The 21,711-nt window shown below is 43.2% G+C and overlaps 1 protein-coding gene across 2 annotated transcripts; it reads left to right on the plus strand.

Annotated features, from left to right (window-relative positions):
* Positions 1–3,368: 3,368 nt before the first annotated feature.
* On the plus strand, positions 3,369–16,260 carry ZPR1 (ZPR1 zinc finger). 2 transcript variants are annotated; one of them, XM_036745967.1, is made up of 15 exons: positions 4,533–4,599; positions 6,222–6,301; positions 6,771–6,932; positions 7,210–7,300; positions 7,509–7,579; positions 8,151–8,237; positions 8,419–8,541; positions 8,879–8,932; positions 9,117–9,183; positions 9,599–9,669; positions 10,182–10,271; positions 10,789–10,899; positions 14,477–14,563; positions 14,845–14,910; positions 15,613–16,260. In XM_036745967.1, exons 2-15 carry the CDS (start codon positions 6,248–6,250, stop codon positions 15,745–15,747), a joined length of 1,269 nt encoding a protein of 422 aa, XP_036601862.1. In that variant the 5' UTR covers positions 4,533–4,599; positions 6,222–6,247; the 3' UTR covers positions 15,748–16,260. The 2 variants fall into 2 exon arrangements, with proteins under 2 accessions (XP_036601861.1, XP_036601862.1); XM_036745966.1 differs by lacking the exon at positions 6,222–6,301 and having other exon boundaries at positions 3,369–4,599.
* Positions 16,261–21,711: the final 5,451 nt, after the last annotated feature.

Genomic DNA, 21,711 nt, shown 5'->3' on the forward strand with positions numbered 1-21,711 from the left:
AGGTCTAAGGAACCCCTCTAATCTGTCTAGTAACCCTGTCAAGAAAGGAAATTAATTTGGCATGACCTTTTCTTAATAAAACACGCAGTCTTCTGAGCAATCAACATTTACCTCTTTATATAATATGCTCACAAATTTTCTCTTTAATAATATGTTCTAGAATTTTACCAAGAATGGAAGTTAGGCTCACTTGTCAATAGTTTAACTTCTTCCCTTTTTTCAAAACTGGGAAAACATTTGCCTGTCTTCATTCCTATAGCACTCTATTGTTTCCTAGGATTATTCAAAAGATCATTTACATGAGCTCTTTATTTATATCTCTCCTGGGACCAAAGTTCTTTCTGACCTGTTGGCTTGAGGTCACAGAGTGCAACTAGTTTGTCTCTTATTATCTCCTCAGTTATCTTAGGTATCAAATCCCTGTTAATCATTTAAGATCTATTCTTTCCAGGTCAAGGATCATCCTTAATAGGACAGGATTACTAGACACAGAAAAAGTGAAGAATTTCTGCTTTCTATTCATTTTGTCTGTTAGCATCCCATCTACCCTGATAAATAATTCTATAACAAATTCCTTTATCAAAAGAAATTCAGGTGAGAGAGCAAGGAGAATGAAGGACATCTGTTAAATATGTATATGTAAGATGGACTAGGTTCTAAGTATACAGAATAACACTTGGCAGTCCCTACCTTTACAAAGCTAATAATCTTCTGTGCAAAGTGCTTGGCATATAGCATGCGTTTAATAAATGCTCGTTAAATGATTGTGGAACATGCCAAATGTACACGGATGAGTATAAAACTTGTACTTACTGTGATAGGAGCAAAGGAGAGATCCGAAGTATGTGAAGAAAATTTAAGAAGGTAAAGAACACATTCTTTCGACTGGGGGAATTTGGAAAGGCTTCGTGGAGGAAGGGGCATCCAAATTGAACCTTGAAGGAATGCAAGGATTCTGAAATGAAGAGATAAGGAAGCTGTGAATTCTAAGAATGGGGAAAGTACCTGAGAAAATTAAACTCGTATTAATCCAAATTAACCCATGGAAGTAAGTGAGGTTACTAAGAGTGAAAGAGTATAGAGGGGAAGAGAAGAATGTCTGAGACAGAACCTTGGGAAATATCCATAGTTGGAGGGAATGACATGAATGATGAGCAACACAGGGCCAAAGACTAACTCCTGAAGGACTCCACTAGAGGCTATCTCTAAAGATACCCATTCATGACGAGAGGTAGCATGAAGGTGGGAGGTGGCATATTGAGTTTGGGAAACACCTGGTAGTCCAGTTTAGCTGAAACAAAGAGTACATGAGGGAGAGAAACACGGAACAAGGCAGGGGAGGTAGGTTGGAACCAGATTGTGAGAGGTCATAAATACCAAGCTAATGAGACAATGTATGTAAGCACTCTGCCAGTCTCTAAGGGCTAAGTCAGTTGTTGGGCTCGCGGACTTTTGAGCTGGAAAAAGTGGGGAGTGGTGGGGAGGGAGAAGGGAAGACAAACATTTATGTAGCACCTGCTATGTGCCAATCACTGTGCTAAGTGCTTTACGAATATCTCATTTGATCATTGCAACATATCTGACAAGATGGTGCTATTAATATCCTCATTTTACAGTTGAAGAAGCTGAGGGAAACAGAGGTTAAGTGACTTGTCTAGGGTTACATAGCTAGTAAATATCTGAGGTCATGTTGGAACTCCAGTCTTCCTCACTTCAGGCCTCTGGCTTCTATCCACTGCACCACCTTGGGCAGCCAGGTGCCTTGGAGGTCAGTTAGCCTTACCCCCTTTTTTACAGATGGGGTAACTGAGGTCAAGAGAGGGGAAGAGACTGGACCAAAGTAATAGATGAGAGATAAGATTTGAACCCACATCCTAGGACTCCAAACTCACTCCTTTTTCTACTGTATAATTCTACGCAGTAGGGAGAAAGTGAAAGCTTTTGAGTCAGAGAGTGGTATGGTCAGACCTGAGCCTTAGGAAGGTTATTTTGACAGCTCTATGAAGGATGGATCAAAAAAGGAAAGAAATTGGAGGCCAAGGGACTAGTGAGGAGACTGCTTCAAGAATGTAAGCAAGAAGGGATAAAGGCCTGAATGGGGGTTGTATCGATATGAATGGAAGAGAGATAGATGCAAGAGAAGTTATGCTAATAACTTCTGGGAGCAGAGTGGGAGAAGTGAGAGTCAAAGCTAACTGAAATTTGGAGTGTAGGTGACTGGGGGTGGGGGTGGAGGGAGAATGGAGTGCCATCAACAGAAATAGCAAAGATGACAGGAGAAGTTGACTTAAGAACAGATAATTTCAGTTAGAAAAAGTTGTGCCTTGAGGTGACACCAGGACATACAGATGCAGATGTCCAACAAGCAGATGACAGCAAAGGAGGAAATTCAGGAAAGAAATTAGGGCTGGACTTACAGATATAAGGTTATCTGTAAGGGGGTCAAGCACATAGTGGTGATAATTGAACCTGTGGCATTGGATGAGATGACCAAGTGGCAGAGTGTATAGAAGAGTGCCTAGGAGTCTTTGAGGAGCCCTAGACTTATGGGGTAAAGATAATGAACTAACAAACTAGCCTGAGAAACGTGCTTAAAACGAAGAGAGTCTTACCTGTAGAGTCAGGAGAGAACCAGGTTTATATCCCACTTCAAATGCTTATAACAGACAATGTGATCATGGGCAAGTCACAAGCTCTCTGAGCCTCAGTTTCCTCATCTCTAAAATAGGAATCTCTGTACCACCTACTTCAACAAGGTTGTTGTGAAGCTTACATGAGATACTGCACATAAAATGCTTTACAAACCTTAAAATGTTATAGCAATTTTGGCTATGATGTATAGCATCAACATCTTCGTCATAAAAATGCCAAAGAGAATGAAGCCTGAGAAAAAGCTGTCAGGTTGAGAAAAGAAGAGGTTACTGCTGCCCTTTGAAAGAGTGGTTCCAGTAAAGGGATGTGAGTGGAAGCCAACGTCTAAGGCAGGGGTGGGGAACCTGCAGCCTCGAGGCCACGTGTGGCCTTCTAGGTCCTCGGGTGCGGCCTTCTGACTGAGTCCAAGTTTTACAAAACAAATCCTTTTATTAAGGGTAGCTGTTCTGTGAAGTTTGGATTCAGTCAAAGGCCGCCCCCCGCCCGTGAGGATCTAGAGGGTCACACGTAGCCTCCAGACCTCAGGCTCCCCACTCCTGGTCTAAGGAAATGAGGATTGAATCAGGGCTCTGACGGCAGAATCATACGAAGGCAGACTTCTCTTTCTAGGGATTTAGGTGAAAGGGAGGAGAAAAGGTTTGGTTTGTTTGTTTTGAAAGGACAGGCAAGACAAGGCGAGAGAGAGCATGTGAGAAAGAACGACGGACGCAACGATTCCTGAATACAGGACGGGATGAGATTGAGGAGGCGGGCCACCTCATGTTCTGGGGTAGGAGCAAAGGGAGCAGGTGGGTGGGATGCAAAGAGGCTCCGAGGTACCGCGGAGGGGAGGTGAAGACGCTCGTGTCTGCTCGGAAGGTTGGGAGACGAGGCCCTCTGCTGACAGGACAGGGACCTGAAAGGATGGCAACCAGAGACGAATGAAAGCCGGGGATCCAGGCTCATCTGATGCCCCCGCTCACCCGGGGAGGTTGGTGTTATTACGCCCACTTTACAGCTGAAGAAACTGAGAGCGTCAGCGACGTGGCCGGGGTCACCCACGCAGCCGGCAGGTGTCTGAGGTAGCATTTGAACTCAGCTCTTCCTCATTGCACCTCCGTGCCTCTCTTCCCAGTAATACCTAGCGGCATTGAGCCTTAACTGAGATGCAGCTGAAGGCTGTGAGCGAGGGCGCAAGCTGTGGGCTGGGGCCTGCACTGATCCGGGGCGGGCACCGGACCCGAGGCCAGCCTGGGAGAGGACGTCTGCGGACCCGGGCTTCACCACAAAGCCGGACCTGAAGGAGCCTGGAACGTGGGAACGATCGGACACGAAGGGATGTGGGACCAAAGGGGCCTCTCCCTTTATTCCTCAGGGGGGAGCTCGGTGGTTGTGGGGCAGGGACAGGGTGAGGGAGGGGGACACGGAGAGGGGGCACGGGGCAGGTAGAGCCCGGAGCCGGGAGGCAGGACTGGAGTGGTGCAGTAGGAGAGTAGAAGGGAAGTGCTTGGTGGGCGGAGAAAAGCTGTGATCTCCACGCCTCCTGGGGCGGAGCTTTCCTACCCTTCCGTCTTCTTTCTTCACGCCCTCTTCTACCGTCACTTCCGGCGGACATACGTATTTCCTCCTGCCTCTCCAAAAGCTTTTACAAACTAGCGGGCCCTTTAAGAGGGGGGCGGTACCTTTATACGCCGGAAGTTCCTATGAAAGGGAGGCGTGGCCGCGCCCCCGGGGCGGAAGCCGGAAGCGGAGGCGGCTGGGACCAACGTGGTGGTCATGTCGGCTCTCCGGGCATTGGATCCTGGTGTCGGGGCCGGGGTAGGGCCGGGGTCCGCGACCGCCGCCGCCTCCGGCCCTCCCGGGGGCCCCGCCCTCGCTTCCGGGAATCTGTTCCATCCCATCAGCGCCGAGGATGAGGAGCAGCAGCCTACGGAGATCGAGTCCCTGTGCATGAACTGTTACGGCAACGTGAGGCCGGGGGCTGGGAGCGGCGGGGGGCCCGGGGCCGGGGCGAGTCCTAGAAAGAGAGGCGCCATCCTTGCTGTCCCGTCCGTCAGCGCCGAAACTGACCCTGTAGTATCTGGGGAGTCTGGGTGGTTTTAGAAGGGAGCAGGCACACGTGCATTTATTAAGCACTTGCTGTGTGCCACGCGCTGTAACCGCAAAGGCAGTCTGCCCTACCCAAGTAAACATGGGTCTCTGCAAAACAAACTCAGAGTGATGGGGCGGGGGGGGGGAGGGGGGGCGGTGCCACATTAACAACAAGGGACGTCTGGAAGGGCCTCTTCTTCCAGGAAGGGGTTTTGGGGGGTCAGGAATTCTTGGAATTGGAGGGGGTCCGGGAGAGGACTTGGGAGGGGACAGCCTGGGCACAGGTACACTCATGGGACATAAAACAAGCAAAGGGTGAGTTTGGCTGGAGGACAGAGTGGATGAGGGAGGACGATGGACTATCCATCACCCTGGAAAGGTGGTCGGGACCCAGAGGGTGAGGAATTCAAAATTCCTAACAGAGGGGTTTGCACTTTATCTTAGAGTAGAGGTTCTTATACATTCTTGTGTCAGGTTGTCCCTTGGCAGTTACATGAAGGCAGTGGACTCCTCAGAGTAATGTTTTTAAATACCTAACCTAAAATGCATGGGACTACAAAGGAAGCGCAGCTTGTGGGCAGGAAGACTTCAATCAGCTTAACCAGTAATGACCAGTAATTTTGAAGTAATTGTAGGCATACACAGTATTTTGAGATCTCAAACAATGTAATGGGGTATGAGAATACTTCTGACTTCTGCTGGTGACAGTCACAGGTGCTGATGACACCAGAATGGTTTGTTGCTCACTTCTGTAATGGAAGGAAATGCTCAGTTTCAGTAAGGGGTTTTCTTCCCATTCATCTTTGTGGACCCTCTGAAACCTATCCATGGATCCTTTTTGCGGGGGGGCTGTCCTGTCTGTGGACCCTAGGTTAAAGATTGTAGGGAGCCACTGAAGCTTCTTGAATTGGGAAGTTACATGGTTTGAGCTCTGCTTCAGGAATAGTAATTTTTCGGTTGGTGGAGGATGGATTGGAGAGATGAGAGACTTAAGACCAGTTAAGAGGATATTTGCTACAGTCCAGGCAAGGGGATATGGAGACCTCAAAACTAGGGTATATGTAGTGTGGGTGGAGAAAGGAAAGGATGGAAGGTGAGGTGGAGACAGAATTGCCCGGACTTAGAAACTGGACATGGGGGATGTTGGTGCGAGTGAAGAGTTGAGGATGAAAGGTAACTCCTAGGCTGAAAACTTGGGTGACTGCGACAGGAGTAGGTTTATGGGAAAGGTAGTGAATGAGTTTGGTTTTTAACATAGTGAGCTTGACAACCAGATTTGGGACTTCTAGATAGAAATCCTGGACTGAAGTTCAAGAGAGAGATGAGGACCAGATACATAGACTGGGAGTCATCTGCAGTGAGGTAACAGTTGAATCCATGGGAGCTGGTAAGGTTGCCAAGGAGGAGTGTTGAATGAGAGAAGAGGGCCCAGGATAGAACTTTGGGGAGGGGGTCCATTTTTACATCCTTCTCCCCTCATTTTTTGTGCGAGGAAACAGGTTTAGAGAGGATCAGTGACCTGCCCATGGTCACACAGCCAAGTCATGGACAGAGAAACTTAAAAGGAAAGATCAGACAGGTAGGAGGACAAGCAGGGGAAAATCTCTATATAAGATGGGGTTGTCAGCAGGGTCAGATGTTGCAGAAAGTGCAGGATAGATGAGCAATAAGAAAGGGCCATTAGATTTAGCAATGAACAGATTATTGCTGATTTTGGAGAGAAGTTTCAGTTTTTTGGTGGAGTCACAAGCCAGATTACAAGGAGTTGAGAAGGGAGAGAGAGGTGGGTGGAAGCAGTTAGTTGAGACATTTTTTTTCCTATGACTTTTGCTGTGAAAGAGAGAAGTATGGGAGCATAGCTTGAGCATAGGATTTAAATGCTTGTTTATTAAGATATGGAAAAAATTAGAGATTTTAGAAGACAGTGGGGTAGGAGGTGGGAAATGATCCTGAGGCCTGCCTCCTTGGAGTCCCTTCTGGAGATATGAGGGGATAAGAAATTGGGGAAAGGGCCTCACTTTTCTTTGTCTGGGGTCTAATCCATCCAGGGGATGACTCGCCTTCTGCTAACCAAGATTCCCTTCTTCAAAGAGATCATTGTAAGCTCTTTCTCCTGTGAGCATTGTGGCTGGTCCAACACAGAGATTCAGTCTGCAGGCAGGATCCAGGAACAGGGTGTGCGCTACACCTTGTCTGTTAAGGTTCCTGAGGTAAGGTGGGATGGGAGGGCAGGTGCTCGTGGTGAACAGCTTGTCCTATAAAGATGCTTGACAACGTATCCTTCCTTCTCCAACGACTCAGCAGCTTGGTGCCCATTGTATCAGACCATTCCATTCCCTGCTAAATTTTCTTGATTTCTGAAGCTTTGAGTTGTGTTAGTTGAAATGAAGACTGGTAGGGATCAGGTTTAGCTCCCCATCTCTGTGGGCCCAGGGGAAGAGGCAGTGTTGCTGTCATTGTGGTCCGTGACCTTATCTCTCTGTGCAGGACATGAACCGAGAGGTGGTGAAAACAGATTGTGCCACAGTAAGGATCCCAGAGTTAGACTTTGAGATTCCTGCTTTCAGCCAAAAAGGAGGTGAGTTTGAGTGTGTGGAACTATCCCAAACAAAGGAAACATACATGCAGTTTTTCTTAGTATATCTCTGATAGTAGATCTTCAGTAAACGTGAGAGTTTACATCTGTGGTCATCATTGAATTATATTGGGGAATGAAGAATTGTGTTAAGGTGGGAGATGAAGAAATCCAGTATAAGTGACGTTGCCCCCTTTGATGTTTTCATTAGCTCTGACAACTGTCGAAGGATTAATTAGTCGTGCCATCTCTGGTTTGGAACAGGACCAGCCAGCCCGCAGGGTAAGCTGTGCAGTGTCAGATTCCAGTAAACTTGGGGACTAGTTGTCCTCTTAGGCGTCAGCCACAACTCTATAGTATTTAGTGTCCTGTTCATAAAAATAGTCCCTGATTCAGTGTTGGAATTGAGCTGGGAAGCTTGTGGAAGCATTCAGTGACAGCTTAAGCGCCACCTCCTCTGAGAAGCCCTTGACTCACCTCCCAACCCTGGCACCCCCCCCACCCCCACCCTGGGTGCTGTTCCTTCTTTATTTAACTTTGTATTTTACTTACCTGCGTACAAGTTATATAGAGTAGAAGGCAAGCTTTTTGAAACTAGAAACTTTTATTTTTGTCTTTGTAAAACCAGTGCATAATGTTTGCTGAATTGATCCGACTACTAGAGCAAAGCCATTTAAAGTCAATACCCAGCTTGGTCGCTGGATTTAAGTTTTAACCTCCAGGCTCTCTCTTACTGTCCTTTAGCAGTTTTGCTAGATGTTTGTGTTTTGTTGGGCTACTCTTTTGAAAGCTTGTTACCTAGAATGTGTGCCTGATGGAGCAACAGAGTTTCTTATCTCGGCGTTCATGACAGGCGAAGGGGGAAACAGTGGCTGGGAAAATTGATGAGTTCATTGCCAAGCTGAAGCAGCTGAAGCGGGTAGACTCCCCATTCACTTTTGTGAGTAGTGCTGTAACCCTGAAGGGGGGAGCAGAGGAAGCTACCAGGACCCCATCCTTAGTCCACAGGGGTGGGCTGGGAAGACGGGTCCCTTTTTTTTTTTTTTAAGTTGCGATGGTGAGTTGTGGATTCTAAAACATTTTCTTCTTGAGCTTACTGTCATTTATTATCCACCTGATAGATCATCGATGATCCTTCAGGGAACAGTTTTGTGGAGAATCCGTATGCCCCTCGGAAAGATGAGGCTCTGGTGATCACACACTACACCAGGACTCCCCAGCAGGGAGACATGCTGGGTCTCAAGGTGAATAGTAAGGAGGAGGAGGAGGAGGAGGAGGAATGCTTTGAGTATTATAAAGCGCCTCACCCTTAGCAGACTCAGTCATTTGTAATACCTGTACCCCTTTCAGTATTCTCCAGTTAAGCCCTTCATGCCCTATTTCAGCAGGTGTATGCCTTTGATTTTGTTTTCTAAGGTTCCTTATTGGGGTGAGGGTAAATGATTAAGATTACATAAGGCCATATATAGTGTCCTTCAGGCTGTCATTCTGTCCCTTAGCATCTCTGTCAAACCTAGAATCTTTCTGAGTGGATGAAATGTTCACTGCAGCTCTTCGGTAATTGCATTTCTTTTGTTCCAGACTGAAGAGCCTGAAGAGAAGTCCACTGACCCCGTGGAGGATCTCAGGAATGAAGTGAGTTATACTGAGTCCCATTGGATATGTGCATAGGAATGGGATCGTGGGTGGGCTAGACGGATCCTCCTTAGGTTTTTGCTGGATCCCTTGAGATATAGGTGACTGTTTTGTTCAAGAATGTCTTTGTACTGAGCATCCTCTGCTTGGAAAGTTTACTTTTTGTCTTTACCCCCCATCCCAGGTTTTACAGTTCAACACAAATTGCCCTGAGTGCAATGCTCCTGCCACCACCAACATGAAATTAGTCCGTATCTTTTGTGGGGCTGTGAATTCCTCTGTCTGGCAGATGGAAGAAATCACTTAGAAGCCAGAGAGTATTATCTCCAGGAAAGCATGTGTTCTGGGCAAGGGGCATGCCTTTGTGGGTTAAATTGCAGATTCTGGTCTTGGCATCCGGAGAGGGAAAGCAGTCACTGACTCTTCCTCTCACTTCCTGGAGTTTTCCTGTGACTTTTTTCTTCTCTGACATCTTTGGAGTCATTGTGGTTTGGAAACCTGGCCTGACACGAAATATGCCCTGGACAAATACAGCTGTGCCCACAAGCTTGCTCTATGAATTAGGTTCTTTAGATAGCTTGACTGTTGACCTTTGTCTTTATTATTGTCCCTTTGGAGGATGACCTTACTACACAGAAGGCAGATTTCCTTAACCCACTTTTCCAGAAATCCCCCACTTTAAGGAGGTTATCATCATGGCGACCAATTGTGACAACTGTGGGCACCGGACTAATGAGGTAGGCTCTGAATTGGACCCCCTGCCCTCCGAAGGGAGAGACTGGATGAGTCCATTTTTCTGAAGGGACTACTTCTGTCATTTCTCTTTTTTAGACTGTTAGTGGGGAGGGGGATGGTTCTTTAAGGGGACATACAAGGTGAGTTCAAGGCTGCTTGGTTAGATCTGAAAGCCCAAACTCTTCTTTGGTTGATCCTGCCTATTTGGGGTGGGGGAAAGGTAATATCTTTTTTCAGGCATTGATACTGGAGGTGAATACGGTTGACTCTTTGACCACTCCTGGTTCTAATTGGTCCATTGCAACCACCTCCACTTTTAGTTAAATTTTCCCCATTTCCACTCCTGCCATATGCTCTCTGCTGTTTCTGGGAACCTTGAGTGGGCCAGGTTAGATTTAGTTCATACCTTATCCTTGACATGGGCTTCCTTTTGGGGGAATCCTTGATTCACAAGAACCCCTTTCCTTTTTGGCTCGCGAGCCCCTTCTCCCTATTGACTGAATTTGGTGTGTAGGTAAAGTCAGGAGGTGCAGTGGAACCCTTGGGCACCAGGATCACCCTTCATATCACGGATCCCTCAGACATGACCAGGGATATACTGAAGGTAGGTCTGATTGTGACATTGACTGTTCTTCTTTGTATCTTCTTGTTGGTGAAGCTGCTTCATTCTCCTTTTCTTTGAGAGTAGGTTGGAAAAGGCAGGAATATTTTCCTTTCCTTAGAGTTCTGTGAGGAAACTTCTCTGTGGGGTTACAGGTAGAGAAGGAATTTTAAGGCCCTGGTGAGATCAGAAGTGATCCTCAAGCTCAATCATTTAACCTTAAACATATAATTTATAGGACTTTCTTTCTACCCTCCCATAGCAAGGTGCCTAATAGTGTAGATACTATGATTATGAGAATAATTTGCTTCTATCTGCCCTTGGTTAAATATACTCCATTTATTTAGGTCTGTAGCCTCTGGTGCATTAGACGAAATGGAATATTTGAGATTGACTTTCAGCAGTCACTGCTAGGCTATTTGCCAGTAGCTACAGAATGTTTTCATGATCAACTCAGAGATACTCCGCTTTTCTATCCCTGATCTTGGTTTAAGGTTCCATTTCTTCTCTCATCCTGTAGTCTGAGACATGCAGTGTAGAAATCCCAGAATTGGAGTTTGAGCTGGGCATGGGTGCCCTCGGGGGCAAGTTTACCACCTTGGAGGGACTGCTGAAAGACATCTGTGATCTGGTAAGTCCTTTGGGCTATATGTAAAGCCCAGCACTTGTGCTGGGAGAAGGATTGGACCATTTTCCCCTATTTAGGAATTCCTTACCCTGAGCATAATTTGAGATTAGGCCTAAAAGTCTATAGACTTTTAAAAACACATACATACACAGCATTTTTCTTGATGGCTTTTGTCTTATTATTACAGTCATACTTTTACAGACACACAGACACACACACACACACATACCCACCCCCACCCACACCCTCTTTTTTGTATTACTTTAACTTCACAGTTATTCGCCTCTCTTACCCAAATTGAACCTTCCCTTGTGATAAAGAAAAATAATTAAAATTTATTAATAAGTTAAAATATTTGCTGTAGAAGCCTTCTATGAAAATGTAAACAATATTCTGTCCCAGTAGTCCCCCCAATCTCTGCTGTGTGAGTCTTCTTGCGCTTGTTCATTGTCTCTCCTCTAAGACCTTTGTTGGTTTTTCATTATTTTTTTCATTTTCACTGCTATTTGTCACCCTTGTATATATTGTTTTTTGTTGTCCTTTTTTGCTCTGAATTCCTCCTTTCTCATCCATTACTGCAAGCAAAAGTTCCATCATGTCAAATTTTTTTTTACTCAGCATCTCTTTTTTGTTTTGTTTTTTTGATTCTCCCTATTTTTAATTTCATTTTTCTAAGTACATGTAAAAAGTTTTTTAAACATTAATTTTTTACAAAATTTGAATTCCAAATTCTCCCCTTGCCTCTCATTAAGAAGGCAAGCAATTTGACATAGATTATACATATGAAGTCATACAAAATATATGTTCATATTAGCCATGTTGCAAAAGAAAACACAAACCAAAGTAAAAACCAACATCCAAGAAAAATAAAGAATAAAAGAACTATGCTTCAGTCTGCATTCAGACTCTGATAATTCTTTCTCTGAAGGTAGATAGCATTTTTCATCACAAGTCCTGGAATTATCTTGGATCATTGTATTGCTGAGAATAGCTAAGTCATCATGTAATATTGCTGTTACCCTATCCAGCATCCTCCTGCTCACTTCACTTTGCATCAGTTTATGTAAGTCTTCCCAGGTTTCTCCGAAGGCACCCTGCTCGTCATTTCTTACGGCACAGTATGTATACCGTCATATCATCTGCACAGTGATAGGTTTATTTCTTCATTGTCTATTCTGATTCCTTCCGTTTCTTTTTCTTCTCTTATTGCTGTAGCTCACATTTTTAGTACAGTAGAGAAACTATTTAAAATAAGTGTGCACAATTACGAAACACTTCACACACAAATAATGTCAGATCTTAACAACTGAAAAAATATCAGTTGCTCATGGGTAGGCCAAGCGAATATTACTAAAGTAACAATTCTTCCCAAATTAATTTGCTTATTCAGTATCATGTGAGTGAGGGGAGCGATAAGTATCATGTAAATGTAAACAGTTTAACCTTACTGAATTTCTTATGATTTCTTTTTCTTACTTACCTTTATGTGCTTTTGAGTCTTGTATTTAAAAGTCACATTTTCTATTCAACTCTGGTTTTCTCTTCAGGAATGTTTCAAAGTCCTCTATTTTATAAATATCCATTTTTCCCCCTGAAGGATTATACTAATTTTTGCTGGGTTGGTGATTTTGGGTTGCATTTGCAGCTCCTTTGCCTTCTGGAATATCATATTCTAAAACTCTGATCCTTTAGAGTGAAACCTCTTAAATCTTTGTTATCCTGACTGTGGCTCCATGATATTTGAATTATTTCTTTCTGGATGCTTGCAGTATTTTCTCCTTGACCTGGGAGCTCTGGAATTTGGCCACAATATTCCAGGGAGTTTTCTTTTTAGGATCTCGTTCAGGAGGGTGATTGGTGGATCCTTTCAATTTCTATTTTACCCCTCTGATTCTAGGATGTTAGGGCAGTTTTCCTTGATAATTTCTTGAATCATGATGTCCAGACTCTATGGCTTTCAGGTAGTCTAATAATTCTTAAATTACCTTTCTTTGATCTACTTTCCAGGTCAGTTGTTTTTCCAGTGAGATATTTCACATTTTTTTTTCATTCTTTTGACTTCGTTTTAATGTTTCTTGATGTCTCATGGAGTCAATAGTTCCCAGCTGTCCAGTTCTAGTTTTTAAGGAATTATTTTCTTTAGTGAGCTTTTGTGTCTCTTTTGCCATTTGGCTAATTCTATTTTTTAAAGTGTTATTTTCTTCAGTATTTTTTGGGGCTTTTATCACACTTTTGACTGTCTTTTCATAATTTCTTGCATCACTTTCATTTCTTTTCCCAATTTTTCCTTTACCTTTCTTATTTTTAAAATCCTTTTTGCTCTCTTCTAGGAATTCTTGTTGTGTTTGTGACTAATTTGCAACATTTCTTTATGGCTTTGCTTATAGCTATTTTGACAGCTTTGTCTTATGAGTTTGTGTCTTGGTTTTCCTTGTCATCATAGTAACTTTTTATGGTCAATTTTTTTTTTTTGCTCATTTTTCCAACGTATTTTGTGACTTTAACTTTGTGTTAAAGTTAAACTCTGCACCCAGGGTGGTGGGAGCACTGTCCCAGGCTTCAGGTTTTTTGTCATGCTGCTTTGAGAGCTAGTTCTGGGGCTCTTTTAAATTTTCAGTACTTTCAAGGTGGTATGATGTGTGGGACAGGGGTAGCCATTGCTCTCCTGACCTTGTTCCTCTGTAGCATAATGTGCTAGTGCTCTTCTCTTGGCCCTGAAACTGTGACTAGTTACTCCGCTTTTCTGCAGCCACAAGGACAATGCTTTTTTCTGCCTTGGGGGTGAATGACCACAAGCACTCTTCCCTGTCTGCCCTGGAACTGTGACCAGGGCAGGGCCCTTGCTCCGCTGTGGCTGCAAGAGCTATTGTGCTAGTACTCGTCTTTGTCCTGAACTTTGACCTAGAACTATGTTTGGGCAATGAAACTGGGTCCTGAACCCAGTGAAGAGCCCCTTGTAATCTCTTTCTGACTGTTTGACCACCTTACCATTTGTGGGCTGAGATCTCCCAAAGCTATTGCCAACACTGCTGCCTACAGCTGCCTCCAAGATCTCCTGCTGGCATACCTTGGTGGGTCCATGCTGGCCTCCAGGCCCAACCGTCACCCGGGTGAGGCAGACCTTTCCTGCTGACCTCTTAAGTTATCTTGGACTGGAAATGTTTTCCTCCCAACCATTTGCTGCTCCGGAATTCAATTTAAGCCATTATGACACTGGCTTCCTTATTTCATAAATAACTAAACTGAGGCTAGTAGAAGTTAAGTGACTTGCCTGAGGTCACACAGCTCTTAGTGTTTGAGGTGGAATTTCAACTCAGCCCTTCCTGACTTGAGGCCCAATGAGAAACAATGGTTCCATTCATTACTCAGTGCTGCCTCCTCTCCTGATTTTTAATGCTATTATCTTTTATATTCCTGCTCTGTAGACTTCTAAAATGAGCTCTCCTTTTTATCTAGTTAAAAAAAAAAGCCATAGGATAGTTAGAGGATGAGCTAGACTCCCTGGGCACCCTTCTTAGCCATAACCAAGATGTTTCCCTAACAATTTGGGAGACTAACCTTGGAGTTTGTGCTTTTGCAGGTCACTAGGAACCCTTTTACACTGGGTGACAGCTCCAATCCTGACCGCACAGAAAAGTTGGAGGAGTTTAGCCAGAAGCTGGACCGGGTAAGGGGTAACTGGTCTTAACAAAGACCAATACTCTCGTAAGCACGGGAAGACCTACTCATGCCCCACATCCTTTTTGTAGTTTGCCGGATGGGAAATATAAAGGGCCACACACTAGCTTAGCTCAGCAACATTAACACCGTCATCCTTATTCGTTATAGCAGTGACAGTGGATATAGTTGTCCCCACTTCCAGGAGCTACGGGATAAAAAAAAATTCATGCTTTTTTTCCTTCCTTTTTGCTGTTGCCTCTCTTTTAACCCCTCGCCTGCTGTTGTTAGATTATAGAGGGCAAAATGAATGCTCACTTCATTCTGGATGATCCGGCAGGAAACAGCTACTTACAGGTATGCTTTGCCTGGCTGTGGGATTAGGCTCTTGATGCTAAGGACATGTCAGGCCTTTTTCAAGAAATAAAAGGACATCATTCTAGGCCAGTAGTGCAGTGAAGGTTTGACCGTCCTCTGAGAATTAGCTCCCAGAAAGAATCGAACTGACTCGGTGACGTTGGAGTAAGGCACAAAGGATTATGTGTATGACGTTCTTTCCCCATCTGCCTGTGGCTGTGGAGGAAGATCTAGTCCGGTGATTGGCAGCCTTTCCTAGATCGTGTACTAAATCTTATTCAGTCTCAATAGGGTACGTGAGGGTTGGGGAGGCTGTGATGTCTGCCATTCAGGGATCTGAGGGAAAGGAGTAATTTAAGATTACTGACATCCCTATGCACAGTCTAAACTTCTGTCATCTCACACCTTAATAAGTGAACAAGATGGGAAGTTTTGCCATTAGTGAGGCAAGAAGACACCTTGAAGGGAGTTGGGAGGTTGCCATAGTCAAGCTTCACCTACTTCCTGGTTTTACCTGGGGCTGGATAATGCCATTCATTCATCTTTTCCCTGAGGTTGCCGATCAGTCTAGAAAATGGATTCCTTGCATAGCAACTCTGGAGTTCCTGGGAGTTTAGGGATAGTTAGCTACTTGAGTTTGGAGGAGAGGGTCCGGATTAGAGGATGTGCACAGCCACTGACTTTTTCCTCTTTGTCTACCAGAATGTGTATGCCCCGGAGGATGACCCAGAGATGAAGGTAGAGCGCTATAAACGCACATTTGATCAGAACGAGGAGCTGGGGCTCAATGACATGAAGACGGAGGGCTATGAGACTGGACTGGCAACACAGCGGTAGCAGTGGGCAAAGGGGCAGGTCAGACGACAGAGCTGCCCAGGGCCCCGTGGTTATTTATTCCTGTTGTGATAAATCAGAGGGACAGGGACTAGAGAACAAGGGCTTTCTCTTGGATGGGAAGACCTGGTCTGAGTCCATGAAGCTGTGCATACTTTCAAAACAATTCATGATGCAAATGCACATCTGTTGTGTTACTGAACTTATTTTGGAGGTTTTGTATTGGTTTTTGAAGAAACTTGGAATTGAACTCTCGGGCAAGTTACCACCAATTTTTCCTGTTAAAGTCTTACTTACCTTTCCTATTTCTCCTCCTTTCTATAAGGAAGGGGCTGTGAGGAGCTGCTTCTGAGTAGGCTTGGAGAAATGGAGGAGCTGGGCCACAGTCAGGGGTTGGCATTCTATAGATATTAATTCTAGCTTTCAAAAATGAGAGGAGCCATGTTTGGGGTGGGGCCAGAGTCCTGGGATCAGGCAGAAAAAAAGATTGCCAATAAAATTACTGCTTTCAAACAACTGTGGTCTTGGTTTTCACTCTATCCTTGTCATTTTCATTGTGTTAAGTATGGCTTTGGCCAGGCGGCCAGGCTCGGTCGGAGTTGGTAAATATCTCAAATTCTGGAATATCTTAATCTGCTCTGCTTCTAAACTAGGCACTTGTCTAGGGTGAGGAGTGATGCAACAGTGATAACCCAAATTTATAAAGTGCCTTACAGTTTATGAAGTATTTTAAGCACATTTATGGAGCCTTTATTTTTTGTCTAGTCCCAAGTAATGTGGTGATGGAGGTTAAAATTAAGAGAAAGCATATTTCCACATAGGCAGATGAAGGCAAAACAAGTGACTATGCTTACCATGAAGCTAAATGAAATTCCATTGTTATTTCATTGGAAGAAATAATAGGGTGGTTTATCTGTAATTATAACTATAATAGATCTAGCAAGGGTGGTGGGAAGGTTTTAAGCCCCAAGGGAAGGAGGGTGAAGGGCATTTATAGCTCTCTTTTCTATCCCATCTCAAGTGCACAAATATGGGCATATATAGTTATCTTACCGGCACTTTGTAATATTAAAACCTGATTTTGCCCACTAAAAATTTATGGTGTATTACCTCAGCTGAGTCCTTGATGCTGTTCATTCTTACCCTTGGTGACTCCTTATAAAGTGACTGCTCTAAATATTTTCTCTCACAATTGAACCTTCATTTCCCATTTTTATAGATGGCCTAGCTTTCCTACTTCACTGAAAAAATAGAGATTATCCGAAGGTAGGTCTTTCCCCAGCTCCTGCATTCCTCAAAGCTCAACATCTTTGCCCACTCACCTAGGATAGGTATCACTACTCATTAAATATAATCTCTGCTTTGTCTCCTCATGCCTCCTGTAGAACCTGATTCCAATTCAATTCACAAGCATTTATTAAGTATCTGTTAGGTACAAGGCACACTGTGCTAAGTACTGGCTCCCCTCACCTTTCCCCAGTGCATTTTGAGTGTCTATTGACTCCTCCCCTTCTACCTGCTAACATATCACGGAATCTCACAGATATATGTTGGAAGAGACCTTGGAGAGGGACCAGTGTAACCATATTGTAGTTAGCAAGATTGTCTGGAACAATGATAAGTCTTCTTGGAGGTGTCAGTGAAGTAGAACCTGCTGCTTTTTAAAAAAAAAAATTTGTTAATTGGCATGATGCTAATCTCTTTACAGAATGACTCAGCCTTCATTCTAGTATGTAGCCCTCTGGAAAATAGGCAAAGTGCTCCATGTCAGAAAGCTGCAATGCAGGAATGGATGGACATTAGGGAGGGGAGCTTAACTGCATATTTTTCCATGCCAGAGAAACCGTAATAACCAGCAGTACGGGCCTAAGAATACCTTGGCCCAGAAAGGAGGACCTTCCACAGCCAAGGAAAAATCACTAAAACATACTGCAGAGTTTGCCTTTTAACTTTAAAAATGTGGAGCAGGAAAAAACCAGGAAGAATTTTAGCACCTGCAGGTGGTCTGCATTTATCCACTGCACACATCAATATATTAGCAAATCAGCCTTTTGAAAATTTAAGACACTGAAGACATCTAGATATTAACACAACCCCAGAAGAATCATTTTTTTGGCTCTTGAGTGAACATAATTACTGCTTCTACTACATCTCGCTGGACTTTGGAACTCTATCACTAGCCCTCTGCAATCCAGAACAAGGTTCTCTCCTCAGCTTTTGAACTCATAGGATTTAAACTCATAATCCAAGAGTTTTTTCGTACACTAATTTATACATTTTTTAGTTGCATCTGTTAACATACTAGAAGAGTCTTTCCTAAGAAACATTATGCAACAAAAGGTCTGATTGGTTAAAAGTAATAAGCATTAACAGGTACATAACATCAACCTAGTTAAATTAGGTGTGAGTTTGTAATGATCTATGGGTAACCAACTATCCTTCATAGTTGCAGCCTCCACAAAGAGGAATAAAAGAACACATGATGGTTTTAAAAACTTGGTAATTCATCATACACAAGTTAAATTGTAAACCGTTTTTCTCCACTGGACACAAATGGGAAAAAGTTTTTATTATCAAACCCACAACAACAATTTCCCTAAATGAACAGTTATGCTAACATACAGAGGGGCTGATTACCATGTTTTGTCTTTTTCTTCCAAGGTTCCTTGCAGCTGTAAGTCTATGAGTCTATCATTCTTGAGACCAAATAGTCCCAGTTCTTTTAGCTCTTCGTATGGCATGATCTTGAAGCCCTTCACCATTCTAGCTGGCCTTTTTCTGCACTCTCACCAGCTTAGCTACGTCCTTCATAAACTGTCTCTAGAACTGAATATAGTATTCCAAAAGTGTTTTGACCAGGTTAGAGTAGAGTGGGATGCTCACTTCCCTAGTTGAAAATGGTATGCTCTTAATGGACCCTAAATATTAACTTTTCAGTTGTCATATAACATTGATTCATATTGAACTAAAGCCTCCAATTTTTTTCCATTTAACTTCTAATTCATTTGAATTGCCGTGCAGATTATCTAGCTGCATCCCCTCATTTTATAGACAGGCCCTCCCAGACAAACAGAAAGCTTTCCCTTGACCCTTTTTATCCATTCAGCTGCCCTTCTTAACTCCCCATCACGGCTCACATTTTTGAAATAGGTGCCTGTACTTCATGCTTCTAATTCTTCACCATTACTTCCTCTTCAATGTTTTGTTACTTCGTCTTTTTGCGCCATTATTCTACTGAATAGCTTCTACCCAAGCTTTTTTCTCCTGAGAGTCACCAGTGATCTCCTAATCAATAAATTCCATGTAATTTTTCCATTTACATGCTTCCATCTCTATGCAGATACCTCTCAGAGTTGTATATCCAGTTTTAGTCTCTCCTCAGAGTTTCAGTCCCTGAAGACAATGGCCAGTTGAGACATTTCAAACTGAATGTTCCATAGACTTTGTAAATTTAACATGTCTAAAACTGAACTCGTCTTTCTCATTGCAAACTTTCTCTCTTGCAGACATACTTGTTTCTGTCAAAGACACCCCCATTCTTCTGGTGTTTCAGGGTTGAAATCCTGACATTACCCTGAACTGATTTCTTTTATCTCACATATCCAGTCAGTTGCCAAATCTTGCCATGCCTGTGTTCACATCTTTTGCATCTGACTCGTTTCCAGTGACACAGCTGCCACCTTAGTTCGGGCCCTCATCACCTTGCAGTTAGATGACTACAACAGCTCCTTATTAATCAAAAGTGTCTCCTCACTCCATTCCTTCCTACATGCTGCTACCAAAATTGTTTTCCTTAAATGTAGATCTGACCATGACTCTCCCTACTCAACCGACTCCAGTGTCTTTCTAGCACCTTAAGGATAAAAAGAAAACTCTATTTAGCTTTTAAAGCCCTTCACTTCCTGCCTCTAACCTGTCTTTCCAGCCTAATTAGACATTTCTCCCCCTCCTGCACTTTGTGAAACAGCCAAACTGGCCCTCTCTCTGTTCCTTACACATGATGTCATACTCCAACTTTTTTTTTGCATGCCTTTGTCCTGGCCATCCCCCATGGTCTCTCTTCCTTTAAGATGCTGTTCAGCCACCATCTTCAAATGAAGTCTTTGCTGGTTCCTCTTATTGCTAGTGCCCTCCTTGCTAAAGTACCTTACATTGAACTATTTTGTATATATTTGTACTTAATAACTTTATATTTATGCCGTATGTGTTTTTAAATGGAATTGTCTTCCCCATTAGTAGGGACTGTTTCATTCTTTGTACTTGCATTGCCAGTGCTTGATATAGTAAGGGCTTAATAAATACTTGCTGATGGACTTAATTCCTCATTCTCCTTGACCTGTTTGCCACTTTTTATACTGTTGACCAGTCACTTCTACTGTATGCTCTACTCTTGGTTTCAGAGCCTACATCTCTAAGCTGTTCTTGGTCTTTTTAACTGGCTACTAATCTTGGGAAGCTAGGTGGTGTAGTGGCTAGACTGTTGGAGCTGAGCTCAAATCCTACTCAAAGGGTATTAGCCCTGGGCAAGTCACTTAATCTCTCTCAGCCTGTTTCCTCATAACAATGACAGAATGATGACCATAATAGCACCTATCTCCCAGTTGTGTAAGGATAAAATAATATTTGTAAAGAGTTTTGTAAACCCCAAAGTGCTAATCATGCCATTTACCCCTTATTATGGGTGTTCCCCAAGGGTCTCTTCTTGGCTCTATTCTCATCTGTCTTCACATTTTTTCCCATTGGCAATCTCATTTACTTCCAGTGCTTCAACCGTGTCATAGTCATCCATGCAGTTGATTTTTTTAAAAATTATGAACTTAAACACCAAATAAAATGGGCATTTCTATACACATAGTAGAACAGAAAAGAGGATTGTAAATGAAACTGGATCTCTCTTATGTATAACTTTTAAAATAAAATAAATTGAATACATAACTTTCAAAGCTGTCTTGCCTGTAATTTTTTTTTTTCTGGTTTTCCTACTGTTCCCTTCTGTGCATTTAAAAATTCTAGTAACTCTCTTTTCCTTTTTGATGGACTAACTTGTCCCTGGCTCTTCCTCTGCCCTTCCTCAAATTAAAAAAAATAAAAACTAAGCCCTTGTAACATATGTGCATAGTCAATTTAAAACAAGTTCCCATATTAGACATGTCCAAAAAAGTATATCTTTTTCTACAAGTTGAATTTATTCTCTCTGTCAGGAAAGGGGTAGTATGCTTTATCATCAGTACTCCAGAATTGTGGTTGGTCATTGCATTAAATAGCATTCTGTTTCAACAATTTGGCTAGCAACTGCTAGCTCTAAATATTCCTGTACATAGAGGTCCTTTCCCTTTTTCTTTGAGCTCTTTGGAATATAGGGATATTGCTGGGTCAAAGGGCTTGTGTGGTTTAGTGACTTTCAGGGGCATATTCCAAATTGCTTTCCAGAGGGGCTCTTGACCAATTTGCAGCTCCACCAATGGCACATTTAGTGCGCTGGCTTTCCCACGGCCCTTCCAAAAACTGCCGTTGGCACATCGCCATTGCGATAATTTAATTATTAGTGATTTGGAGGATTTTTTTTCTTCTGGTTGTGTATAGCTTAGATTTCTCTTCATATGCTTTTGACCATTTGTCCATCGCGGAATAGCCCTTATTCATATAAATCTGAATAAATTCTTTCTTCTACAAGACATTTACAATCTGATGCCCCACTGGCACCTCAGACTCATGTCTAACTTTGCTTTTGAAATCTCCTTCGCTCATGATGAAAAATGGCATCCACCTCTGGAGAGGGAGAACTTACGAACTCGAGTGCAGACTGAAGCATACTTTTTAAATTTTAATTTTGGGCAACATTGTTTTGCGTAATTTCACTAGTAAAATGTGTAGATGTTGCTTGTCTTCTCAGTGGGTGGGGGAGGGGCTCGAGGGAGGGACAGATTTTGGAACTCAAAAAATGTTTAAAAAAAAGTTTGAACAGCG

This window comes from Trichosurus vulpecula, chromosome 2 (genome assembly GCF_011100635.1).
Source record: "Trichosurus vulpecula isolate mTriVul1 chromosome 2, mTriVul1.pri, whole genome shotgun sequence".
Classification (NCBI taxonomy): Eukaryota; Metazoa; Chordata; class Mammalia; order Diprotodontia; family Phalangeridae; genus Trichosurus; species Trichosurus vulpecula.